The following is a 23310-nucleotide window of genomic DNA, read 5'->3' as shown; positions in this document are numbered from 1 at the left end:
ATACCTTTAAAACAGGTATGGTTAGCTGCTTTGAAGGGAGAGGGAACACAAAATATATTGTGTAGGGTCTGAAAGGAGCAATGGTCGTTTTACGCTGTTTCACAAGCTCTGACCTCGAACCCTGAAATCTAGTACTACTGCATGCTTCAATCGATCCGGCCAAACCATTATGGGAAAATCGCCCGTCTTACCCCGCAGATTGGTTGCTGGTAACAAGTGGAAACGACAACCAGCTACTCTCCGTCCCTCGGCGTCCGCGAATGACTCCTCGATTAAGTGCGCCGCGAGAGAGTTATGCATTGATACGACTGGAGCAATCCGCTGCAGGTCCTCGCTATTAGCCACAAATATGCGGTCGCTTCGGACAGGAGTTCATCGATGGCTTGGCACAGCTCCTCTGGGGTGAGAGTATCGCAGTCTAAATGGAATTGGGACATCCGCATCCCGAAGCTTCTCGTGTTAGAAACTCGTCAAAGTGCAAGCCGATCATGACGGTTCTCGCAAGAGACGGCCTCATTGATACTATAGGCCCCGCGTGGACGAGGAAGACGGAGATGTTCGGGTGCGCGAGGAGGGCGCGATGGGGAGCAAAGGGACAGAGATAGATTTTAAAACTCGCACTCGAGACAAGGCCAGAGATAGGGCTTTCCTGAGCCGGTGCTGTTATGGCCAGGTTGAAATACCCCAGGGCCATCCTCCGGATTGGCCAAATCACGCCGTCAATGGTCTGGACACCGAAGCCGATGGGAGACGTTACCCATAGCCGATCCTTGGTGCCATAGCCGATGGAGATGTAAATCTACTATAGTCTGGGGCTCAATATCGACCTTCACGGTAGAATATTTGGTACTACAGCTCATCAATATACGGTTAATATCCTGTCGGTAAAGGATGTGCATCTATCAATAACGGATCTGAGCATGACTTTACCGCGTGGTATCGGCAATGGACGGTTTCCTGCATCGTCTGGTTACCCGGCCTTGCTTGCGGGTATAATAAGGAGACCAATTCCTTAATCAAATACGCCCATCAGCAAACCTACAAGTGTCACAATAGCTCCACTGCATTGCTATTTTCTTATAAAATTCCATTGCTTCATTTGTCTTACCATGTCTACCACTTCTATTACTGTGACTCAAGCTGTACTTCGCTCCAACCCGAACCTTAAGGTCATCAAGAACGGGTTTGGGGCCGAGATTACTGGCCTGGATTTCACCCACGGTGTCACCGACGAAGCATTTCGCTTTATAGAGGATGCGGTAAAGAAGGTACGACATTGAACTGGTAACAATAATTATAGAGCTATTCACTGAAAGTATTAAAGTATGGCTTTGCCGTTGTTCGTAAGACAAATCTCGTCGACGAGACCCACCTCGAGCTGGCTCGCAAGTTTGGTGAACTTGACGATGTGACACCCTACAATAAGGCGGGTCGTGTGCATCGCCTCAAATACAACGAGCTTTTTGACGTAGGTAACAGCGAAATTGACGGCTCCATTGTGGATCTCAACAGCCCGCGAGGCGAGGCGAATAAGGTATATTACCCTCCTATCTAGTACCCGTTCAGAGACAGAGAAACGAGGAATAGAACTGACTGTCTCCAGGGGAATTCTCTCTTTCACACAGACTCTAGCTTCAACCCTCGTCGAGCCGGTTACTCTCTTCTTCTTGCCCACGAGCTGCCGCCACCCGGGACTGGGGGCTCCACTGCATTTGCCGACATGAGGGGTGCCTACCGTGATCTTGACGATGACTTTAAGAGATTTCTGCACGACAGGAACTTTGTCGCCCGCCACTCCATACTACATTCCAAGAAAATGGCTGCTCCGGAGCACTTCAAGGATGTTAACCCTACAGACCACTTTATGTCCCGCCATTTACTACTCCAGAAACACGAGCGCACCGGCATCCCCACCATATACCTTGCCAAACATATTCACTCACTAGAAGGTGTCTCCCCTGAAGAATCTCAAGGGATTCTTGATAGGCTTTTTGAGCACTCGAGTCAAGACAAGTATGTCATTGAAGTGGAGTGGATCAATGTTGGCGATATGATTGTCTGGGACAACACATGTACCATGCACCGTGCCATCAGTGGCGAGTTCACGACCAAGTACAGGAGGGACATGAGACGTGCTACTGTGCACGATGACAGCAGCTTAGCATGGGGTCTGAATCCCAAGAGCGATCAGCGTATGGGCCTCCCTTAAGCGGCTACTTACTTTGTACTTAATTTGGCTCACGCTTGCTGTTGCTACAACGAAATTATAGTGTAGCCAATAATAATCATATCTAGTCTTCTAGAGATTACTGTTCACGTTAATTCACAGTGCGCAATCAGCGTTATGTTGCCATAAGCAGTTGCTTTATTGTTATCGCCACGATCCCGTGAAGACACCGACATCGGCAATGGATATCGGCTATAGCCGAAATTCTCCACATAAACCCCGCAATATCCATGAAAAGGCCTCGATTTTAAGGATTCTTCGGAATCACAATCTATTACTGACGCATAAATCAATCTCGATAATCATGACTGCCAGTACAGGTAAGAGGTCATCTCGCGCATGCCTGCGATGCCGTAAGCGCAAGACCAGATGCGATCTGTAAGGATCTTCTATACACAACTCCACGACGCGTTCATCTTCACTTGTAGCCGCTAATACGGCTATAGTGACAGCTTTGGGGAACCAAGCAAGCCGCCCTGTGCCTATTGTCATGATACTAAGAGCCAATGCATTCTCATCAAGTCCCGGCGAGGGGGTAATTCTCGACAACATCCATCCAAGTCAAGCACTCCGCGACGCAAGAAAACTTCGCTGCCAACAAATACTGGAGACCTAAATGGACCTGGAGTAGAACCGGCTAGTACCATGTCGGATGTGACTGAATGTTCCTCAGATGACGAAGGCAGCGTTGGTAGACAGAATCCTCGAGACCTCCTAGCTATGGAGCTCCGAAATCCATCCGATGCGCTGCAGATACTAGCTTTGTCTGGTCAGTGCCAGTCGGAAAATCAGGCCCAAGCGCAGCCCACTAACATAACAAATTCCAATGAACAACTGTACACTGAAGTGCAAAGCGCAAGTGCGTCCTTGATAAACGGGTCCGGTGGGTTACGAGGCCACCAGACGTGTCTAACAACTATTTTCGATGATTACGAGTTGGTCAAGAGAGGTCTATTGCGCCCGAGCCTGGTATTTGAGCTACTACATGAGTTAGCCACACTTCATGAATCCCCATCTGCGTCTGCTGACAGAGATCAGATATCTCTGCCATTATCATCCATACTGTCCAATCGTCCCTTCCCATTTGCTAGTCTCATCAGAGATGAGCACCATCCAAAGATCAGAATACTTTCTACTCACGGCTATTCTCACCATTGCGTCGAGAGACGACCCCCACCTTTCACTTACCCATCGCTACTGCTGGGATCACACTCAACGCCTCCTGGTGGATGTACTTCTGGCGCACCCTTGGACCCAAACCCCAGCAACTGTCCAGGGGCTGTTGCTATTAGCGGAGTGGCTTCCCCATATCCAAGTTCATGAAACATCATCTGAATTGCCAAAGAATTTATTCAGCGAAGATAGAACAGCTTGGTCGCTTGTTGGGCTCGCAGTGCGGCAGGGCTATCTCCAGCGCCTCGACCAAGCCGCCTTTCGTAGTTTCAATCACAGTGGGTCAAAGCAACGAACAGAGCAAGACAGAATTGTCTGGGCATGTAAGTCTTTATAGTTTGCAACTTTGGTTTTCTCAATGTGCCTTCTGACACCACTCCCAGATATATTCATTGCCGATCGCCAGATTTCAGTCCGACTTGGGCAGTCATTCTGGTCCCGAGGCCCGTCTCTTGCCGCGAAATTCACGGCCGACGATTTCCCGAGTCTACAGCCACGTCCGGAGAATGACAATGAGGATTATGCATCTTGGTTGCAAGCCTCTATGGAATTGATACAAATCTTGCATAATGCTCATGCAATTCTTTACTCGTCCAAGGACCGAACATTAGCAATGGTTTACGAAGGTGATTACGCGCGGTATCTCGACGACTTTCGAACTTCTGCAACTACGTGGCGTTCGGCATGGGGCAATCTAGCTGTGTCTCCGAAGATAAAGACCACCCTTCTTATCATGTACGAATATATTTGCCTTTATACGAATGCCTTTTCCTTCCAGGCAGTTCTGACGAGGGCTTCCCGTCCACACCGATCGTCGACCAAAAGACAGCAGAGGGAGCGCCCATTTGCCGACATATTATCCAAGGGCATCATGGCATCCCCGGATGGTCGGTACATATTTGATGCTATTAGTGCAGCGATGAGTTTGCTGAAGTTGATGAACAATCTCGACCCCCAGCATGTTTTATGCTACCTACCGTCTCGTTACTATTTGTAAGGATGCTTTTTGTTTAGCCTTCAAATGTGAATGAAACTCACACACATTGGCAGGTACGGAGTCTATGCAGCAGTCCTGCTTCACAAAGCAGACCGAGCAGGGGCGCTCCAATCTGAAGAGCAGCACAAAAAGGTTACTACCTCAGCCCGCAAATTTGTAGCTGTTCTAGATAAAGCAGCGTCGACTGAATCCCACATCTGCCACACCTACAGCCGGATGCTAAAACAGCTTTGGGGCAGGCGGCAGAGAAAGAAAGATAAACATTCTCGCGGCCAAAGTAACACAGAAATGAGCTTTGGTGACCATGACAATCTCTCAACACCCCCACAATCGTTCTTACTGGCTCAAGAGCCCGATAATCAGACATATACGGATGGCGCCTTGGGCGACGCCGGCAGTCTACGACAGGTAAGCCCGCTACCAATAGAAAATAACTCGTCAATGTTTCCTTCCATTGAAGGATACTTCCTCGGTTCATTTATGCCTGGGATAGCTGACTTTAGCACTCCCAATTTCGACGAATACTTAGCCCAGGAATACCCTTCTATGAATGGTGCAGGTGGTCTCCAAAGCTGGGATTTAGTGGATCCTAATGTGGATTCTCACAACCTTGATTTGTAGTAATGCCGTGGCAGCAGTACTTTATTCGTGGTTCAGTGATACTGGACAATATTATTTCAGAATTTTGAACTTTCTAGTACTAGCTCATTCGGGCATCCTGTTCGATCCAAGGCACTCCATGTAGTTGGAAGATTGCGTATGAGTTCGAAAGAAAAGAAGGACAAATGTTAAATACTTAAGAGCCGAACAGTGATAGGATACTTCGGCTAAGGCCCCGCAAAGCTTCGATCGCGCGATAACTGCTAGTCCAGCCAAACACGAATAGCATCGGAAAACCGCAGGAATCCCGGTTTCTTTCACGGCTAGCCCTAAGCGGCCCATAGCGCCATGTGGCCTGACAAGCTCTTAGACCCCCCGTTTTCAAACTCTACTACTAGTACTGGAATACTGGGCTGCATGTCTTAGCAGGAGGTCAGGAGGCCAGTCCTACACAGGGATACCCCACTCAAGATTTTTCATCAATTTTTGCCCATTTATCATTCAGTGCAATAAAAATGGAATACGTCGTTGATCATGGTGAACAGTTGTGTATGATACTATAATCTATAATAAATGCTTCTATCTTGCAAAAAAGACCTATTTACTGATTAAAGTCGGCTTACAGTGTAAATGACCTTATCACTGCAAAAGAATGGGAGCGGGGAATCCTGGCGGGCTGTGAGTTAGCGTTGGTTGCATCCCGCTGTCCCATCCAGAGCGGGGTTGGACTCTTCGGCTATATTGGTGTCACTACAGTTTGTTACCACACCGACTAGTAATATTATGCTCCCGAATTAGCTCTTTGTAGCCAGGTTGATAAGAACCGCTATCAGCATTTATCAATCCGTCGATATCCGCTTCACACTTCCTGTGCATTTTCCCAACCGCCGGTGCGGTACCTCGCATACCATGCTTGACTTGCATTTGCAGAAGTCTCTCTGAAGAACGCCACTAGCCTGAAGTGATAAGCACACAAGCGAATGGGAGGCGTGTATTGAAGGATGTAACACAGGAACTTAGTCACGCGTCTCATTGGTGGGATGCCTTGCGTTTGAATCGATTGGCGCCGCCCTAATGCAAGCGAAATGCAAGCGATAGCATCAGGTGCGTATGTGTTATCTTGCACCAATATGGTGTGCTAAAGCAAATCGCGTTCAATACCTTCGTGCGTCCAAAAGAGAAACAGGAGAGTAAATGTATGTATATAAAAGTGCCCCCAAGGGAGTCCGATTTATTGATCTAATATTTCATCACGGTCTTTGGTACTCACTCATGCCTTATTAGAGTGGCCCACCGGGGGTTACAGGCAAGATGGCTGACTACAGAGATCCCATCTCCTTGAGCAGCCACTCTGATAAAGAGAAGGCTGACGTGAAAGCTACCAAGATCGATGAGTCTGATCTCGAGTCTCTCCTGGATCAATTGCGGCAGATTGTGGCCGAGAATGAACTCGACGTTAACTTCCCGGTTCAAATCATCGCTCAGGCGCGCGAGATCCTCGATGCCGACACCAAGCATATTGATCTCTCTCAGCTGCAGGAGGTCATCTCAGATATTGAGAAGCACCGGGATCTCATCGAGAATGACTCTCCCTATCCGGAGGTGCGCGCTGTGGTTGACCCAACCGATGACCCTGATATCTCGGCCAACACTTTTCGAGCCTGGTTCCTGGGCATGATAGCTACCATCGTCTTCACGGGTGTCAATCAGTTCTTCACTTTGCGCTATCCGACCATTATCATTTATTCCATTGTCGCTCAATTGCTGTCCTACCCCTGCGGTGTCTTCATGGCTAGGACTTTGCCTACGCGCCAGTGGAACCTGTTTGGCTGGAAGTTCACTCTGAACCCTGGCCCATTCAACCAGAAGGAGCACATGCTCATCACTGTCATGTCCAACGTCTCCTTCGGCGGTACCAACGGCACAGCATACGTGACCTACATCTTCCAGGTGCTGAAAGCCAAGTCCTTCTATAACCTGACATCTCTGTACGATCAAGCCGGCTTCCAAATCCTTATTACTCTCTCCACACAACTATTGGGCTACGGCTGTGCCGGCGTGGTACGTCGATTCCTAGTATACCCGCCATCGATGATCTACCCTAAGTGCCTCTCAACCATTGCTCTGAACAAGGCACTGCACAGCGATGAAGGCCGTGAGCGGGTCCACGGTTGGAAAATCAGCCGATACCGCTTCTTCATGTACTGCTTCATAGGCATGTTCATCTACTACTGGTTCCCGGGGTACATCTTTCAGGCCCTCTCCTACTTCAACTGGATGAACTGGATCGCCCCGGATAACGTCAAGTTAGCCCTCATCTGTGGCACTATCACCGGGCTTGGCCTCAACCCTTTACCTACCTTTGATTGGAACATCGTCTACGCACTCTATGACCCGATTATCTACCCCTTCTACGCATTGGCCAACATCGGCATCGGTACCATCCTGGGAGCCTTCTGCGTCATCGCCCCCATATACTTCAGCAATGTGTGGAAGACCGCTTACTTCCCCATCATCAGCAACGACGTCTTCGATGACACCGGCAACACCTACAATGTCACCCGCGTGCTGAACAGCAAGGGCGAATTCGACCTAGAGGGTTATGAAGGCTACAGCCAACCCTACCTGACGGCCGGGTACTCCGTGATGTTCTTCTTTTTCTTCGCCATGTACCTGGCCACGATCGTGCACGTCGCGCTCTACAACCGGCGCGAGATCATGAAGGGCTTCCGAGCCCTATGGAAGTGGGCCAGCGCGCGCGAAGAGCACGAGGACGTGCACAATCGCTTGATGAAGCGATACAAGGAGGTTCCCGAATGGTGGTACCTTGCTGTGCTGGCCGTGTCCTTTGTATTTGGTTGCATCGGCGTGGCCAAATACGACACTGGCATGCCCATCTGGGGTATCGTCTTCGCCATCATCCTCTGTCTCGTCCTGCAAATCCCATACGGTATGGTCTACGCCATCACCAATTCCGAAGTCACCAACAACGTTATCGCCGAGTTTATTGGCGGATACGCCATCCCCGGCAAGCCCGTCGCCAACCTTCTATTCAAGTCATTCGGATACATCGCCTGTGCCCAGTCCATCCAGTTCGTAGCTGATCTGAAACTGGGCCACTATATGAAGATTCCCCCGAGAGTGATGTTCGCAGCCCAGCTGGTGGCTACCATCGTTGGGGCGTTTGTGTCTCTCGGGGTGAATGTCTGGGCCCTTGCCAATATCGAGGACGTGTGCTCTACCACCCAGCCAAACAAGTTCACTTGCGCCAGTAAGCTACCCCTCCTTCCCATATCTCCACATACCTAACTAAGTTCATAGGTGCCCGAGACTTCTACACTTCCTCCGTAATCTGGGGCGCCATCGGCCCACGCCGCCTCTTCGGCTCAGGGCAGATCTACAACCCTCTCCTCTACGGCTTCCTCGTCGGCGCCCTCCTCCCCATCCCCTTCTACTTCATCACCAAGTGGCGCCCGCGCTCCGGTCTCCGATACGTGTACATCCCGCTCGTGTTCTACGGGATCTGCGATATCGCGCCCTACAATGTCACGTACGCGTGGTGTCCGATGGTGGTGGGGTTCATTTTCAATTACTGGATTAAGAGACGGTGGCAGGCGTGGTGGGAGAAGTACGCGTATGTGTTCACGACGGCGATGTCGTGCGGAGTGGCTATCTCGGCGATTATTATTTTCTTTGCCGTCGAATATAAGGAGGTCGATTTGAATTGGTGGGGGAATGAGGTTTCGTATGCTGGGTGTGATAATGATGGGTGTGCGCTGTTGGCGATTCCCGAGGGGGGGAAGATTTGATTCTTTCTCCGGGGTTGTGGTTCTTTGGGTGGGGAGGAGTATCTATCTAGAGAATAGAAAGAAGCAATAGGAGAATGGTTATAAACAAGTGTAAAAGGTAATAAATAGTAGAAGCAAAAAAAGAAATCGACACTTCGCAGTGTCTGAATACAAGGCCCGAGCCGCGGATCGAACGCGGGACCTCTCGCATTTATGCTTAGGTTTTCCCTAAGCGAGAATCATACCACTAGACCACCCGGGCTTGTTATGGAGGGTTAACTTAATAAGGGCTATATGAGTGGAATCAGCAATCCCAGAATCAGCGCTTTTCAGGCATGCTGCAGCTTGTTAAGAAGAATAGATTTGGAGCCATGTGAGGATCTTTGAAAAAATTTGGTGTCACAGAATGTATTGCTACCATATTTCGCATCTTCATATCCATAATTATACTTTTGACAGGCTTTTGAAGTGACACATCGCAATGGAACACATGCAGTCAGGATTTGCCCTCCAGTAATTGCAGTGCCAAGATATATATTAGTAGTTCCGGTCCAATAAACGGAAGCGACAGAACTTGACGAGGAAAGTTCAACCATTGATTGTTCCAATGACGATGAATCTGCAAGAATGAAGGCGTAATATTTGATTGTAATTTCACTACTCATACACTTTCTCTTCTCTAAGCCTTTCCAACCGTTTCAACTTCCCCCTCAAATGCCCGATCTCCTCCTCCAACTCTTCCCTCGAAGCTACCCAATACTTCAGCTTCAATATGGCCGCGGATATCAACAAAAACCCAATAGACACCAATGGCGACCACTGTCCTACTTGCTGTGGTGTTTCCTGCGACGGTCCATCCTCGTGGATATAATACTCAATCCAAACCACGAAAGCAATGACCGTCAACGGGCTCACGATGATGCTAAATACCAACGCACAGAGGATCACCGTATCAAGTAGAAGTCTGAACCACGAGCCCAAGGCGTGTAATGTAAAGAGACCTCCAGCAGGTCTCCACACCGAGAGCTTCTCTCTCGTCGAGTCCATCAGATCGGTTCGATGAAGCTGAGATACGTAGATCGCGGAGCGAAAGTCCTTCCTCAACCCGTTGAAGATGCTCTTCCTTTCTGCCCAGATGCTGCGTACTTGGGCGGAGGGAAGACGAGAGCGATATGGGATGATCTTGAATAACAGAAGGAAGAAGTTAACGACAACAGTGAGGACGATAAGACTGTATATGTAACGTTTGGAGTAGACGACCTCATTCCAGAATTTGCTTCGTTGATGGATGCGGTAGTCGCCCGTGGCGACGGTCGCCTCGAGTGTGGTCTGTTGGCGCAGAATTTGAGTTGTGTTGAAGCAGGGATAGAAGCAGACGCCTGGTAGCTGGTCGAACATGGTACTATTGCTGAATATCTCCCAGACACTGTTGTTCCAGGTTGAGGTGCGCTGCCAGGACTCCCATCCATCGCTAGAGACGGTGCCCATGGGTGGAAGATCCGGGTAGCAGAAAGTGTATTGAATAGGGGTGTCGCGAAGAGTCGGCCAATAAACCAGGGCACAGATGGACCCCGCGAGCATGAGGACATGCCATAGAGCGAAGAGTATATAGCGGGCCCTTTCGTGGGAAAAGGCACGGGACCAGCACTGCAGAGGGAGGAATGTGAGATAAGCCGTGACTACGATGGCCAGGACGGCGTCAGCATCTAACTCAAGTGCAGCCGGACTTAGTTCGATATGATCGGCTCCAGTGATTAGAGATGGGAAGCTGTCCCACAGCGAGGTGTTATCAGGGACGAAAGGAATTGTTATGGATTCGTATGGGTCGCGTTTCGCCGGATTGGAGACGAGAATGAATGCTTGGATGGCAGCGGTTCCGGCGTATGTTGCTGCCGCACCCAGAAAAACGTCCGCGAGCCAGCCGGTCCAGCGAGTGACACAAGTGGCTAGAAGGAGGGCATAGAAGAGATAGCGCGGACACGAGTCGTAGAAGGTGCTGATGGGGTAGGCGCAGATGACCTCTTCCACTACGAAGAGAGGCGCCTCGCTTGTCTGGCTCATTCCGACGTGGTTGGTTGCATCTTCGCCAGGTGTAGTCTTGTGAATCGTTCCCTTCGGATTCCCAGGAGCTGGAGGAATTCAACAATCCTGCCAGGGGTGAACCTCGAACAATTAAGGTTGATGGTTGAATCTTATCCCAAGTGGAGACTCGTGATGTCATCGCCGCCGGTAGATCTCCCACCAGCCCTATCACGGAAACTATACCGGCAGAGGCTTCTAAACGGAGTTAAAGATGTTTAATTTCGGTTATTAGGCACAACATATATAGCCATCCGACCAATTGCCCTTCTCTTATCTCACCCACGGGAATGCCCGTGACAGACACTGCTGAACAAACTTAACTAAACTGACAGGAATTGGCGCGTCCATGAGCAGAGCCACCAAAGCGGGATCATCTAACAGCGGAGGGATGGTCCAGTGAAACCAGGCATATGTGAACACATAATCCACCAGCTCATTTACTCTAAGATCACTCAATAACCAGGCGAAACTCGATCGCCGAAAGATCCGGCCCAGTATATACGGCATTGCGAGGCCAAGTGGCTGGACCATGAAACAGAAAAATAGCTTTCCAGTGGGCCATAGATCTCGTGAAATCGCGTATGTGGAAGCGCAATGTGCCAGGCCTGTCATCATGAATGACAGCCAAGTTACTATGAGGCCTCGCAGAACCGGATGTTTCACTGTTGTCGGGGCAAGCCAAGTTGCAATGGATAGTTGAGTCTCGCGGAAGAGGCCATGCCAAAAGCTTCCCCACAAAGCTAAGAGATGGGAGAGATTATTAGCCGTAGTCTATCTTGTATGAGAGAGTAATTGAAAATCAATGCGAATCGATGCATATACAAACCTCCGAGACTGAATTTGAAGGGCCCGAATAGGGGGGGATAGGCCCATGGTTCCCCTGCTGCATGTAGATATCTACCGCCGAGGATTCCTATCGCGATGAAGCTAAGTAGCGCGTGGCCACCATTTATCAAGGCATATACACAAATAAGTGTTGCTATTTGATCAAAATCTTTCCGCAAGATTCGGAGAGGGCCCGAGACGTCACGGAAATGATCGGAAGAATGAAACGCTTTGTATAAGTCCGCAATTGCGTAAGCGGTTAGAAAACGTCTGAGTTGTAGCCAGCAAAATGACTGCCTTTCACTCGATTGGTTCAGATTGTTTGCCCTCTTGCTGCCTTGTCCAGGGATGTTCAACCTTAAGGATCTCCCCTCCTGCCCGAGAAAATTATCCAATGGTGGGCGGTAATCGGCAGGACCATGACTCCATCCCACAGCGCGCGGATTGATGACAAGATCAAGCGTCCATAGAATGCGCTCGTAGCCCAGCTTTTCTGGGTGCGACTGCCATGTATACGCAGGAGCTGGATGAAAGGGCGAAAAGGGTAGACGACGGATCCTTTTCAACTTGCTCAGATCGCGAATCAATGTGAGTTCTATGAAGCGCATTATCCAGTATATGGACATGAAGGCCATGCATCCATTGACAAAAGGATGAGTAGTGAATGGGTTGAGAGTTACATGGACGCTCATTGCAAGTAATACGCTCAATACTGCAAGAGTTAAGCCACGTCTGGACAAGAAGTGCTCCTGGAATAAGGTGGCTGTCCAAAGGAGTACTGGCCATGCGATCAAGGTGATAAGCGAGGGCGCCATTTTCTGTCCAATTCCCAGAGCAATGGGTGACCCCTTGCAGACAGAAGTAAATGAGCGTTTTTCTGGAGAGTGCTCAAGCTACTCTGAGGTATTGCAAGCGCGTCATGACAATGCTTTACGGGAATGAGTATGAATTATCTGTGGTACTTGTTGAGAGAGGTAGGTGCGTTGTCATATTATCTGATCGGGTTCTGCCAATCTGTGATCTCGGAGTTCGGACCGGCATCATTTCATCGAGAAGGGTAAATTTAACCATAACTATATCACGATTCAATTGTTTGGATGACTTCAATTTATCTCGGGTCATTCTGAAGAAGGAAGCGGTAGGCGGAGACGGATAGAATGGCTACACTGTGACACAATGCGTGGTTTCACACTGCAGTGAAGCCGAACACAAGAGGCATTTGAGAAACTACTATGGTAGAAACCTACAAAGTGATAGACTATGTAAAACGATAGCTTCAGATAATAGACCAGGACGATAATGAAATGTGCAGCACAATGTATCAGGTAACGCCAACTCTGACGGGAAGGTCAATGCAAGACATCCTGTCTTCACTGACCTAAACTATGCCAAGCTCCGAATATATTCTCCAGGTACCGAAGCTATCATTCTTGTTTCGCTCAGTATTTTCCTTAAATTCATGAATCTATTTTGTAGTCTTCTCTTTCTTCTCTGAGAGAACTATAGCCCTAATACCAGTTCCAGCAATCGCAAATATGAATGCTGACCCATCAGATCGTCAAGATTCCACCGCCACCGCTGTTCCCGTCGCAATATGTGGAATGGGAATGAGACTCCCTGGTGGAATCCATGACGATGCCACTTTATATGAGTTTTTGCTGAACGGAAAAGATGCGCGATCTTACACAGGTTGTTCCCGATATGACGTTCGAAAGTTTTACGATCCTACGCCCCGACCGGGCACCATACAAACAAAGCATGGGTACTGGCTTCAGGATATTGACCTGTCCAATTTTGATACCTCCATGTTCAAAATGTCGGGCCCGGAAGTGGAGCGTCTAGATCCTCAACAGCGTTTGCTCCTGGAAGTCGTGTGGGAAGCTATGCAGAACGCGGGCGAGACCAGGTGGCAAGGAAAAGAGATTGGCTGCTACGTTGGATCTTTCCGTGAGGATTGGCTCGTCCTACATCACTCAGATCCCCTCGACATAAACCCCTTTGAAGTCTCTGGGTCGGTTGACTTGGCATTGGCTAACCGGATCTCCTATGAGTTTGATTTCAAGGGACCAAGGTACGTTTGAGGGCGCTTGAAATACGGAACAGCAGTACTCACATGAAGTCTGAAGTATGACAGTCAAGGTCGGCTGTTCGGGATCAGGAACGTGCCTGCATCTGGCTTGCCAGGCCATCGCCCACGAAGATTGCACGTCCGCCATAGTAGCTGGATCAAGCATCATTCTCACTCCAGGGGTGAACCAGTCCCTGAATGGGGTAGGTGTATTCTCGGCCGAAGGATCGTGCAAGTCATTTGACGCATCAGCGGATGGATATGCACGAGCAGAGGCAGTTAATGCTATCTATGTGAAGAGACTGGACCTGGCTATTCGAGATGGGAACCCTATTCGCGCTGTCATCCGGGCTACGGCAGTCAATAGCGATGGCAATACTTCTGCTTTAGTACGTCCAAGCGCGGATGCACATGAACAGCTTATTCGAAAGGCCTACCGCAGGGCTGGTATTCTCAATTTCTCCGAGACCGCCATGGTAGAATGCCATAGTACAGGTACAGCTATTGGAGACCCAATCGAGGCAGATGCTATTGCACGCGTGTTTGGGGATGAAGGCATCCATATTGGGTCGGTAGGTACAGATTTTCTGACTGGGCTCAGTACTTTGCCAGTTCAAGGCTTACTATAAGAATGATAACCAGGTGAAACCAAATCTCGGGCACCCAGAAGGCGCCGCTGCCTTGAACAGCATTATGAAATCGGTGCTTTCCCTCGAGCGAGGCATCATTCTCCCCAACATCAAGTTCGACACTCCAAACCCCAGCAGTCAGTTCTCACCCAGGACAAAAAGCCAATTGGCTGGCCCCTGACTGCTACTGACTCTTCTAGTACCCTTCCAAGAGGGCAAATTGGTTGTGCCCCTTCAGGCCACGCCATGGCCTGGCAACAGGCAAAAACGGATCAGTATCAACAGTTTTGGCATAGGTGGTGCTAATGTTCATGTAAGAGCGGAAAACGGCCGATGCTCATATATAAGCTATCCATAGCTGAGGACTGGGTTTTCTAACGTATTTTCTCCCCAGATTATATTGGACTCAGCCGAGTCTTGTGGGATAAACATGGCTAGCCCACAGGTCATGCCAACTGATTTCGAGGGTTGGAACCACTGCAGGCTCCTTACATTCTCCGCAGCCCATCCGGAATCTCTAGAGCGGGTCATAGACAGTCATCGGCAGTACATCAAGCAGCACCCAGATAGGCTTCCGAGTCTTGAGTTTACTCTTTTGAACCACCGCGAACATTTACTGCATCGGGGATATTGTGTAACGACGGGAAAAGAACCTCTACATGTTTCTGTTCAGTCCAAAAGTAAACCACCCAGTCAGGTCTGCTTTGTATTTAATGGACAAGGCGGTCAATGGGCACAGATGGGGAAGGAACTGATGGAACAGCATCCCACCTTCCACGAAGATATCAGAAGGATGGACTGGTACCTGCAACGGCTACAGGATGGGCCTCGCTGGACGATTGAAGGTAATTCACCATCAGCATTCTTATTGTCACCACTTTCATGAAGCTTGTGCTCACCAAGTACTTAGCCGAGCTTTCCAAGCCGAAAGAAACCAGCCACATCGACCTCGCACCATATGCGCAGCCACTCAATACGGCCCTTCAAGTTGCTCTGGTCAACCTCCTAGTGAGATGGGACATAACTCCATCCAATGTTGTCGGTCACTCCAGCGGAGAAATTGCCGCTGCATATGCCGCTGGTGTGCTTGATATGGAAGAGGCTATTATTGTTTCATACTTCCGCGGGAAAGTCTTTGAGAACCGAAAAAGACGTGGTGCGATGGCAGCAGTCGCATTGGGGAGGAAAGAGATTTCCTCTTACCTTGAACCTGGCGTAGTGATTGGGTGTGAAAATAGTGCGTCTAGTGTGACCCTTTCCGGCGACAAAGAGGCCCTGGAGACCGTCACAGCCGCATTGCAAATTAAAGAGCCTAGTGCCAGTATTCGAATCTTAAATGTTGATACGGCATACCATTCTCGTGGGTCTTCAATATTGTACCTCTCAAGTGTGCCCACCATAATTGACAACGAAATTAGCTCATATGCGCGAGGTCGGTGAACCCTATTTTCAATCAATCGCCTCTCATGTCAAGCCCAAACCACCAAAGGTTCAAATGTGGTCAACCGTGGCAGGGAGTGTGCTTCCCATGGGCTCATCAGTAAGCCAAAAATACTGGAAAACCAACCTCGAAAATCCAGTATTGTTCTCATCCGCTATCAATTCTCTTCTCGCTGAGTACAACGGAAGCCATACTTTCCTCGAAATTGGCCCTCACTCCACGCTCGCTGCCCCACTCAACCAACTTCTTCGAGCTGGCTCTTTGGATGGCAGCTACGCTTACATCCCGACCTTGAAGCGAGGGCAGAATAGCTCAGAATGCTTTTTAGCAGCTGTGGGCCAGCTATTTGCTATTGGGAATGACGTCCGGTGCCCATCATCTGCCGCCGAGGCAAGAGTTCTGACCGATCTACCAGCTTACCCATGGCACCATGACAGGAAATTTTGGCAGGAAACAAGGGTTATGAGGGCTTCGAGGCTCCCCACAGCACTGCCTCACGATCTTCTTGGTCGGCGGATATTGGAAGGCAATGAACTTTACCCGACTTGGAGGATAATGTTAGAGTTGCGTCATGTACCTTGGCTGAGGGATCACTGCATTCACAAGGACGTCGTGTTCCCTGCTGCTGCATATATTTCGATGGTCGGTGAGGCTATTCGCCAGTTGACTGGGGAAGTTGAGTACACATTGAAAAATGTTGTCTTTCATACGGCTATGATTATTCCTGAAACGGGTCCCAAAGAGATTATAACGGTTCTTGAGCGACAGCGCCTGACAAACACATCAGAGTCCTCGTGGTACAGATTTAATATATCATCTTATGATGAAACTACATGCAAGAAACACTGCACAGGTCTAGCTTGCGCAGGCAGTACGCCAGTGTCGCCCGACCGAGCAACTAAGCCTCTCCCAAGAAAGATCCAGGGAAATCGATTCTACAAATCCCTAGCCAGGGCAGGTTTCATTTTTGGGCCCAGCTTTAGACGGCTTGTAGACTTATCCACTGATGTCATGGAATCCATCGCACAGACTACTGTTATCGATGATCAACCGGGTAACGAATCGGAATATGCTTTGCACCCAATCACACTGGACTCTATCTTTCAATCATTGATTCTGGCAGCCTGCAAGGGAGATCTAGGAATGCTTCTTCGGGTACGGCTGCCAACGTTGATTCAGGAGATATCCGTTGGCCATGGAGTCGGAAGGTCGATCGAGATACATAGCCATATAAATGAGCATGACTCAGACACGGCCAAGGGATATTCTTATGCATACGTGGAAGACGGACTAGTGTCTTCAGTGAAAGGGTTTTGTACACGACCTTTGGATGTTTCAGGGTTAAGCCCCATGGACTCCAAAGTGGGATACCTGCAGTGGGCACCCGATAGCTCTTTCCAGGAGCTAGGGTCACTAATAAAGGTGACTATGGACCGTGAAAGAGACCAAGTGCTTGGGGAAACTCTTTTCCTCCTGTGTGCATTAGGTGCCCGACAGGACCTCGAGAAAGCCACACCAGCACAGCCGCATCTGCACAAGTATTGCGCATGGATCCTCCTCCAGTTGGAGAAGGCGTCTAGGTCAGAGAATAGTCTGGTGAAAAATTCTGTTCATCTTTTTAAATTGAGCCCTAAAGACAGAGACCAGATGATCAATATGATTTTGGATGAAGCCCAGTCCAGCGATTGTCGCCCCATTTTTGAATTACTTCTCAAGATCTATAACTCATTTCCGCAACTGTTTGACGGCTCCCTGGAGCCGCTATCGCTGCTTATGCAGGACTATTCGCTGGGGAACATCTACAACACGGGCAACGCTACGTGGGACTACGAAGCATTATTCGCTGTTATGGGGCATTCCAAACCGCAGATGAAGGTCCTCGAAATTGGTGGAGGCACTGCAAGCCTCTCGGAGAATATACTGCAGTATTTGCAGTCTGAGTTTGAAGAGCCGCTCTACCAAGTGTATACCTTCACGGACATCTCCACCGGATTCCTTTCTCGTGCGAGGGAAAGGCTTCACCATTACCCGAATGTTGACTATCAGCTTTTGAATATTTCGAAAGATCCGGAAGAACAGGGACTAGGCAAAGAGAGTTATGACTTAATTATCGCGTCTAATGTAATGTTCCAAGAACACGTTCTCATTATTTCAACAATACTAATAAGTCATAGGTCGTACATGTTACCCCAAACCTGCATGATACATTGACCCACATCAGGAAACTACTTCGGCCAGATGGCCGACTTTTCCTCGCGGAGATATGTGCCGGTGAGCATTGACGTCCCAAGCCTCAATGACTACGCTAATTGGAAACTATAGTGACGAAGGTCTTTAATTTTGTAATGGTAATGTTCCAAAACATCTCAACCTACCCACCTCTGCATGTGGTTTTACATTTCAGTAGCTTATATCAAACAGGGTATCCTTCCTAGTTGGTGGGTCGGGGAGAATGATGGCCGAGTGGATGAACCGTATATTGCCCCAGAGGAATGGCATTCGCGGCTGTACAAAGCTGGCTTCACTCAAGTTGAAGCATCGATCAGTGATACGGAGCCCCCATTCAGGGTGAACGCAACGTTCATGGCCCGGACCGCGCGCCAAGATTTCGTCCCGGAAAGAGTGACATTATTATCCAAGGGATTCGTCGGCAAACCCGCTCGTCATGTCGAGAGAATGCTATTCGAAATGGGATGCAAGGTCCAGCATGTTCTATGGGGGAGTACACCGCCGATTCAGCAGGACATAATCTCGTTTATTGAAATGGAGGGGCCATTGTTTGAAGGCATTACTGACACAGATATGGAATTCTTTCAAGGCCTCGTCAAGTCACTAAGGAATGTGAAGATACTCTGGCTCATGAAGCCTGCTCAGCTACATGTCGACGATCCGCGATTTGGACTGTCACTCGGTATGATACGAACTATTAGATCGGAGCTTGGCCTTGCATTTGCAACCTTGGAACTAGATGATGCCACGTCGGGCAATTCTACGAGAGCCATAACCGATGTATTTAAGCATATTAGAGGAAAGAATGTGCAAAGGGGACGTTTCGACCTCGACGTGGAGTATGTGTACTCGCAGGGAGCGGTTCACGTTGGTCGCTATCATTGGAGTTCATTTTCCAGAGAGCTAGAGCAGCGCGTTCCTCCTAGAAGTGCGAATGAACTGATAGTGGGACAATTGGGTGTCCTTCAGTCCCTGAAATGGGCGCCACGGCAACTTGATGGATTACTGCCGCACGATGTGCGAATCAAAGTGCATGCAGTGGGGCTGAACTTCAAAGATGTGCTTCTTGCTTCCGGAATCCTCGATCTTAAGGGTGAAAGCGCTATGCTTGGTATTGAAGGGAGTGGTATTGTGACTGCAGTCGGCACGGACGTGGCCAATTTCAGTGTGGGAGACCGTGTGATGGCCCTATCATCACATCAGAGTTTGATGGCATCAGAAGCTCAGGTGGCGAGCACTCATTGCATAAAGATCCCCGATAGACTTGGGTTTGTAGAGGCCGCCACAATGCCTTGTGTATACCTCACCGTGCTTCGAAGTCTTGTCGATAAAGCTCAACTACAAAGGGGCCAATCTATCTTGATTCACAGTGCTTCTGGAGGCGTGGGTATTGCCGCCATAACAGTCGCCCGCTGGATTGGAGCGGAGGTGCTCGTGACCGCTGGAACAGAAGAAAAGAGAACTTTCTTAATGCGTCAATTCGGCATACTGCCATCACGTGTTTTCGACTCTCGCTATAGGACATTTGTGGATGGAGTCAGGGCAATCACTTCTGGCAGAGGTGTCGACGTCGTTCTAAATAGTGTTTCAGGAGAGTTGCTCCACGCGTCATGGGAATGTGTCGCCAGCGGTGGCTGTATGATTGAGCTTGGGAAGCGAGACATACTTGGGAATGGGAATCTGGCAATGCATCCCTTCGGTGATAATCGTTCCTTCATCGGCATAGATCTCGGTCATCTATCAATAAAAGCACCTGTCATCATCGAGAGATTACTGCAGCAAGCTGTCAGGCTTTATAAGAACGGCGATATCGAGCCGATTAACCCTGTGAGGTCTTTCAGCGCCAGGAAGGTGCAGGAAGCATTCCAACATCTGAGACAGGGTCAACATATTGGAAAGGTTGTGTTAGCTCTCACGGAAGGTGATGCACCTGAATTGGCTCCAATTATATCTACTCCAACATTCCGCAAGGATGCTGCTTATCTCCTCGTTGGGGGGCTAGGTGGTCTAGGAGGATCGATTGCGACATGGATGGCATCACACGGGGCCGGCAATCTAGTTACCCTTTCACGTTCTGGGAATAAGTCTGAAGATGATCGACACATAGTTGCCGAAATAGAAGCTTTCGGCTGCTCGGTGCAGATGTTCAAAGGTGATGTTAGTGAGGAAGAAGACGTGAGACATCTTGTTCGAAATACATCAAGACCTATAGCGGGTATGGTTCATATGGCAATGGTGCTCTCGGATGCGCCTGTACTCGATATGACTGTAGCCCATTGGGAAGCTGCTATCAACCCCAAGGTCAAGGGTGCGTGGAATCTCCACAATGTACTGCCGAAAAATTTAGACTTCTTTATTCTTTTCGCATCGCTGTCCGGAAACCTTGGTTACTACGGACAATCGAACTACGCGGCAGCCAACACTTTCCTTGACGCCTTTGTGCAATATCGCCATGGGCTCAACTTGCCGGCTTCAGTGATCGATCTTGGGGCCGTGGAAGATGTGGGTTTTGTCAGCCGCCATCCGGAAATCTTGAAGAGATTGAACAATACGTTCGGCCAAACGGTCTCAGAGGAGGAGTTGCGTAATGCCTTTCATCTGGCTGTCACCCGTCCTGGTCCAGGTCGTCCGGATATCGGAAAATATCCAGCATCGCGTCACTACAATGCAAGTCAGATAGCCGTCGGGTTAGTTCCTACCTCAACGGCCGCATTCCTGGCGCGCGATCCGCGGCTCTCGGTCTTCTACAATCTGAAACAAGGCCAGAAGACACAGAGGAAGAAGCAAGACAGTAAACTGGACACGTTTGTGGATGATGTTAAGACCAACCCAACATTGCTCGATGACCCAAATTCGGTACGCCTAATCTCCAGGGAAATCCGAAAGCAAGTAGAAATTTTGATGATGATCGAACCGCAAAGTGATGGTGCTCTTCCGACGCTCAGTCAGATCGGTGTTGACTCTCTTGTGGGGATCGAAATACAAAACTGGTGGAGAAGCATGTTTGGGGTTGATGTGACTCTACTCCAGTTGCTGGAGGCAGATAGTTTCCAGAACTTGGGTGAGCTTGCTGTCCGTCAGCTGAATGAGCTTACGCGTGGGGAAAGGGAGTCACCCGATGAAACGAGTAGCAAGGAACAATCAAGTGCACTAGATAATCGTGCCGAAAGTCAGAGAACTGATTCCCAAACGGAATCGTATGATGCTGGCAATAATATTGCCCCATCAAGCCCTTATTACGATATGTTCAGAGAGGATCATAATAATGTATCGTTTGAGGGCAAGCGACTCAGGGACGATGGTCATGTTGTCATTCTCACGGGGTCTACAGGCACATTAGGTACTTATATACTTCTCGAGCTCCTCCAGATGCCGAATATCCACCGAGTATACTGTCTCTGTCGGTCTGCTGATGCTGCGAGTCGACAAATACGCGGCTTCCAGCTTCAGGGCCTCGGAGTCCCGGGAAGTTTCAAAAATCGCGTCGAATACATCCGCGTCGACCTCCCGGCACCAAAATTAGGCATGCCGGATACAAAGTACGAGGAACTGAGGTTGTCAGTAGACATTATTATTCACTGTGCCTGGGAGCTGAGCTTTTCCAAGGCATTTGATATATTCGAGCGGATACACATCCGGGGGCTTTCTCGTCTATTTGAGCTCAGTCAGAGCTGTCAATACTGGCCCCATATCCATTTCATGTCTTCACTGTTAGCCCTATATGCCAAGGAGACACAATATTCATCATCTAATGTCCAAGGTCCCGGCCAAAAGCCGGTCTCCCCGTGGCCTATTGGATATACTGAGTCAAAGCTTATTGCGGAAGAAATGTGTAAGCTTGCATCCACGAAGTGGGGCCTACCTACCACTGTATACCGGATTGGGCAGATTGCAGGCAGTAGTAGTGGCAATGGGGTGGTTTGGGACAGAAACCAGTGGCTTCCTTCAATTATGCACAGCTCCAAGCTTATTCGCAAAGTGCCTAATTCATTGGGACCGGCGGAAGTAACCTGGATGCCTGTGGTAAGTCGACTACCAATTATCATTCTTATTCCGAACCATACTAACACACTCTCAGGACCAAGCAGCCAAAGCCATCTGCGAAATATTCCAGTCAAGATCATCATCAAATGGTGTGGCTGACTCCAACGTCACATTCAACGTTGTCAACCCATGCTTGACACGTTGGGAATCTCTCCTACCTGTCATTCAGAAGCATTATGCGGCTGAAGTAGTCGAGTCTGATATTTGGCTTTCAGAGGTGGAAAAACATGAATCTCTGACTGGAGGAAGCGCAGAAACTATACCCACGCGGCTTTTACTGCCACTATATCGACAGATAATGGAGCTGTTCAATCACGGATGGACTAGGCCTTCGTATGATACTGAGAGGACTAATTTGGCAAGCGAGACGCTGCGTAATATGGGTCCTATTACCCCGGAGATGATGGAGCGTTGGATTCAGCAATGGAATTTTTGATTTGTGCTTCGTGTCTGCGTTTTGTCGCTGCTAACTCCAAATAAGCTGGATATATAAGTTGGCAGCTGAGTGTACTCAGGATTCCTAACGCTTGGTACTAATTGATCTCTCGACATGTCTCGCACTAAGTGGAGCGCAACGATAGCAAGATTTATATCTATGCAGAGGGCTATTAGAGATACTGATTTATTTAGCCTTCAAAGTATTAAAGTGGTGGTAGATTGGACCCTGATCCCGAAATAGCATTTCGATAAAGCGGACGTATATCTGGTAATAGGATATGGTGCGGTTGGATGAGATATATGGTAGCCGGAACCGGAACCACAAATATATGTCGGAAGTTTAGTAGTACAGCGAAGGCACATACGAGCCCGCCATGTGCTTCTTGACACCTCAATGACAATATTCAGTGCAATCAAGAGTAATAGCCAACAACAAAAAAAGAAAAAAGAGAAAAGAATACATACAACAGAAGGGATTCGCTGGTGGTCACCCACCCAACTACTAACCTCCCGGCGTGTGGCTTGAGTACGGCTGAGCGGACGGGAAGCCCTATTTTCCACACCCTGTGGTCGTATGTGATTATTGGATCTTTGAACATTCTCATATAGTGCATTTGGGAAGAAAATACAAGAATCAAAGAGAATAGAAGATAAGATACTAAAAATGACAAGCTAAGCTTTGGGAATCATATTACACGCTAGCGTGTGTAGTGCCTGCCGCGCCTCATTCACATCCGCATCGCTCCCGCCGCGATGAGTCCGCAGAACC

The 23310-nt window shown here is 49.0% G+C and overlaps 5 protein-coding genes and 1 non-coding gene across 6 annotated transcripts; 4 read left to right on the top strand and 2 right to left on the bottom strand.

Moving 5' to 3' along the window:
- Positions 1–1109: 1109 nt before the first annotated feature.
- On the top strand, positions 1110–2209 carry BDQ94DRAFT_167353 (TauD/TfdA dioxygenase family protein; the record flags this gene model as incomplete). Its single annotated transcript, XM_026770787.1, has 3 exons — positions 1110–1268; positions 1325–1534; positions 1604–2209. 3 exons carry the CDS (start codon positions 1110–1112, stop codon positions 2207–2209), a joined length of 975 nt encoding a protein of 324 aa, XP_026629477.1.
- A 322-nt stretch (positions 2210–2531) lies between these two features.
- Positions 2532–5018, top strand: BDQ94DRAFT_184648 (Zn(II)2Cys6 transcription factor; the record flags this gene model as incomplete). The annotated part of the gene is made up of 5 exons (XM_026774695.1): positions 2532–2605; positions 2674–3216; positions 3266–3723; positions 3784–4393; positions 4451–5018. 5 exons carry the CDS (start codon positions 2532–2534, stop codon positions 5016–5018), a joined length of 2253 nt encoding a protein of 750 aa, XP_026629476.1.
- A 1290-nt stretch (positions 5019–6308) lies between these two features.
- Positions 6309–8810, top strand: BDQ94DRAFT_184646 (OPT oligopeptide transporter family; the record flags this gene model as incomplete). Its single annotated transcript, XM_026774694.1, has 2 exons — positions 6309–8268; positions 8319–8810. 2 exons carry the CDS (start codon positions 6309–6311, stop codon positions 8804–8806), a joined length of 2448 nt encoding a protein of 815 aa, XP_026629475.1. The 3' UTR covers positions 8807–8810.
- Positions 8811–8959: 149 nt separating this feature from the next.
- Positions 8960–9047, bottom strand: BDQ94DRAFT_t57. The gene has a single exon. It is a non-coding gene; the product is annotated as a tRNA-Pro (tRNA).
- Positions 9048–9442: 395 nt separating this feature from the next.
- Positions 9443–10898, bottom strand: BDQ94DRAFT_184644 (uncharacterized protein; the record flags this gene model as incomplete). Its single annotated transcript, XM_026774693.1, has 1 exon — positions 9443–10898. Exon 1 carries the CDS (start codon positions 10844–10846, stop codon positions 9443–9445), a length of 1404 nt encoding a protein of 467 aa, XP_026629474.1. The 5' UTR covers positions 10847–10898.
- Positions 10899–13227: 2329 nt separating this feature from the next.
- Positions 13228–22539, top strand: BDQ94DRAFT_184643 (uncharacterized protein; the record flags this gene model as incomplete). Its single annotated transcript, XM_026774692.1, has 11 exons — positions 13228–13763; positions 13819–14332; positions 14403–14526; positions 14590–14702; positions 14784–15234; positions 15300–15749; positions 15808–17951; positions 18005–18101; positions 18153–18178; positions 18252–22082; positions 22138–22539. The coding sequence occupies 11 exons, from the start codon at positions 13228–13230 to the stop codon at positions 22537–22539; spliced, it is 8688 nt and encodes a 2895-aa protein (XP_026629473.1).
- Between the last annotated feature and the right edge of the window lie 771 nt (positions 22540–23310).

Source organism: Aspergillus welwitschiae (assembly GCF_003344945.1).
Source record: "Aspergillus welwitschiae strain CBS 139.54b unplaced genomic scaffold BDQ94scaffold_6, whole genome shotgun sequence".
Lineage (NCBI taxonomy): Eukaryota > Fungi > Ascomycota > Eurotiomycetes > Eurotiales > Aspergillaceae > Aspergillus > Aspergillus welwitschiae.
The sequence above is the reverse complement of the archived record's forward strand: the minus strand, read 5'-3'. Positions and strand labels throughout refer to the sequence as shown.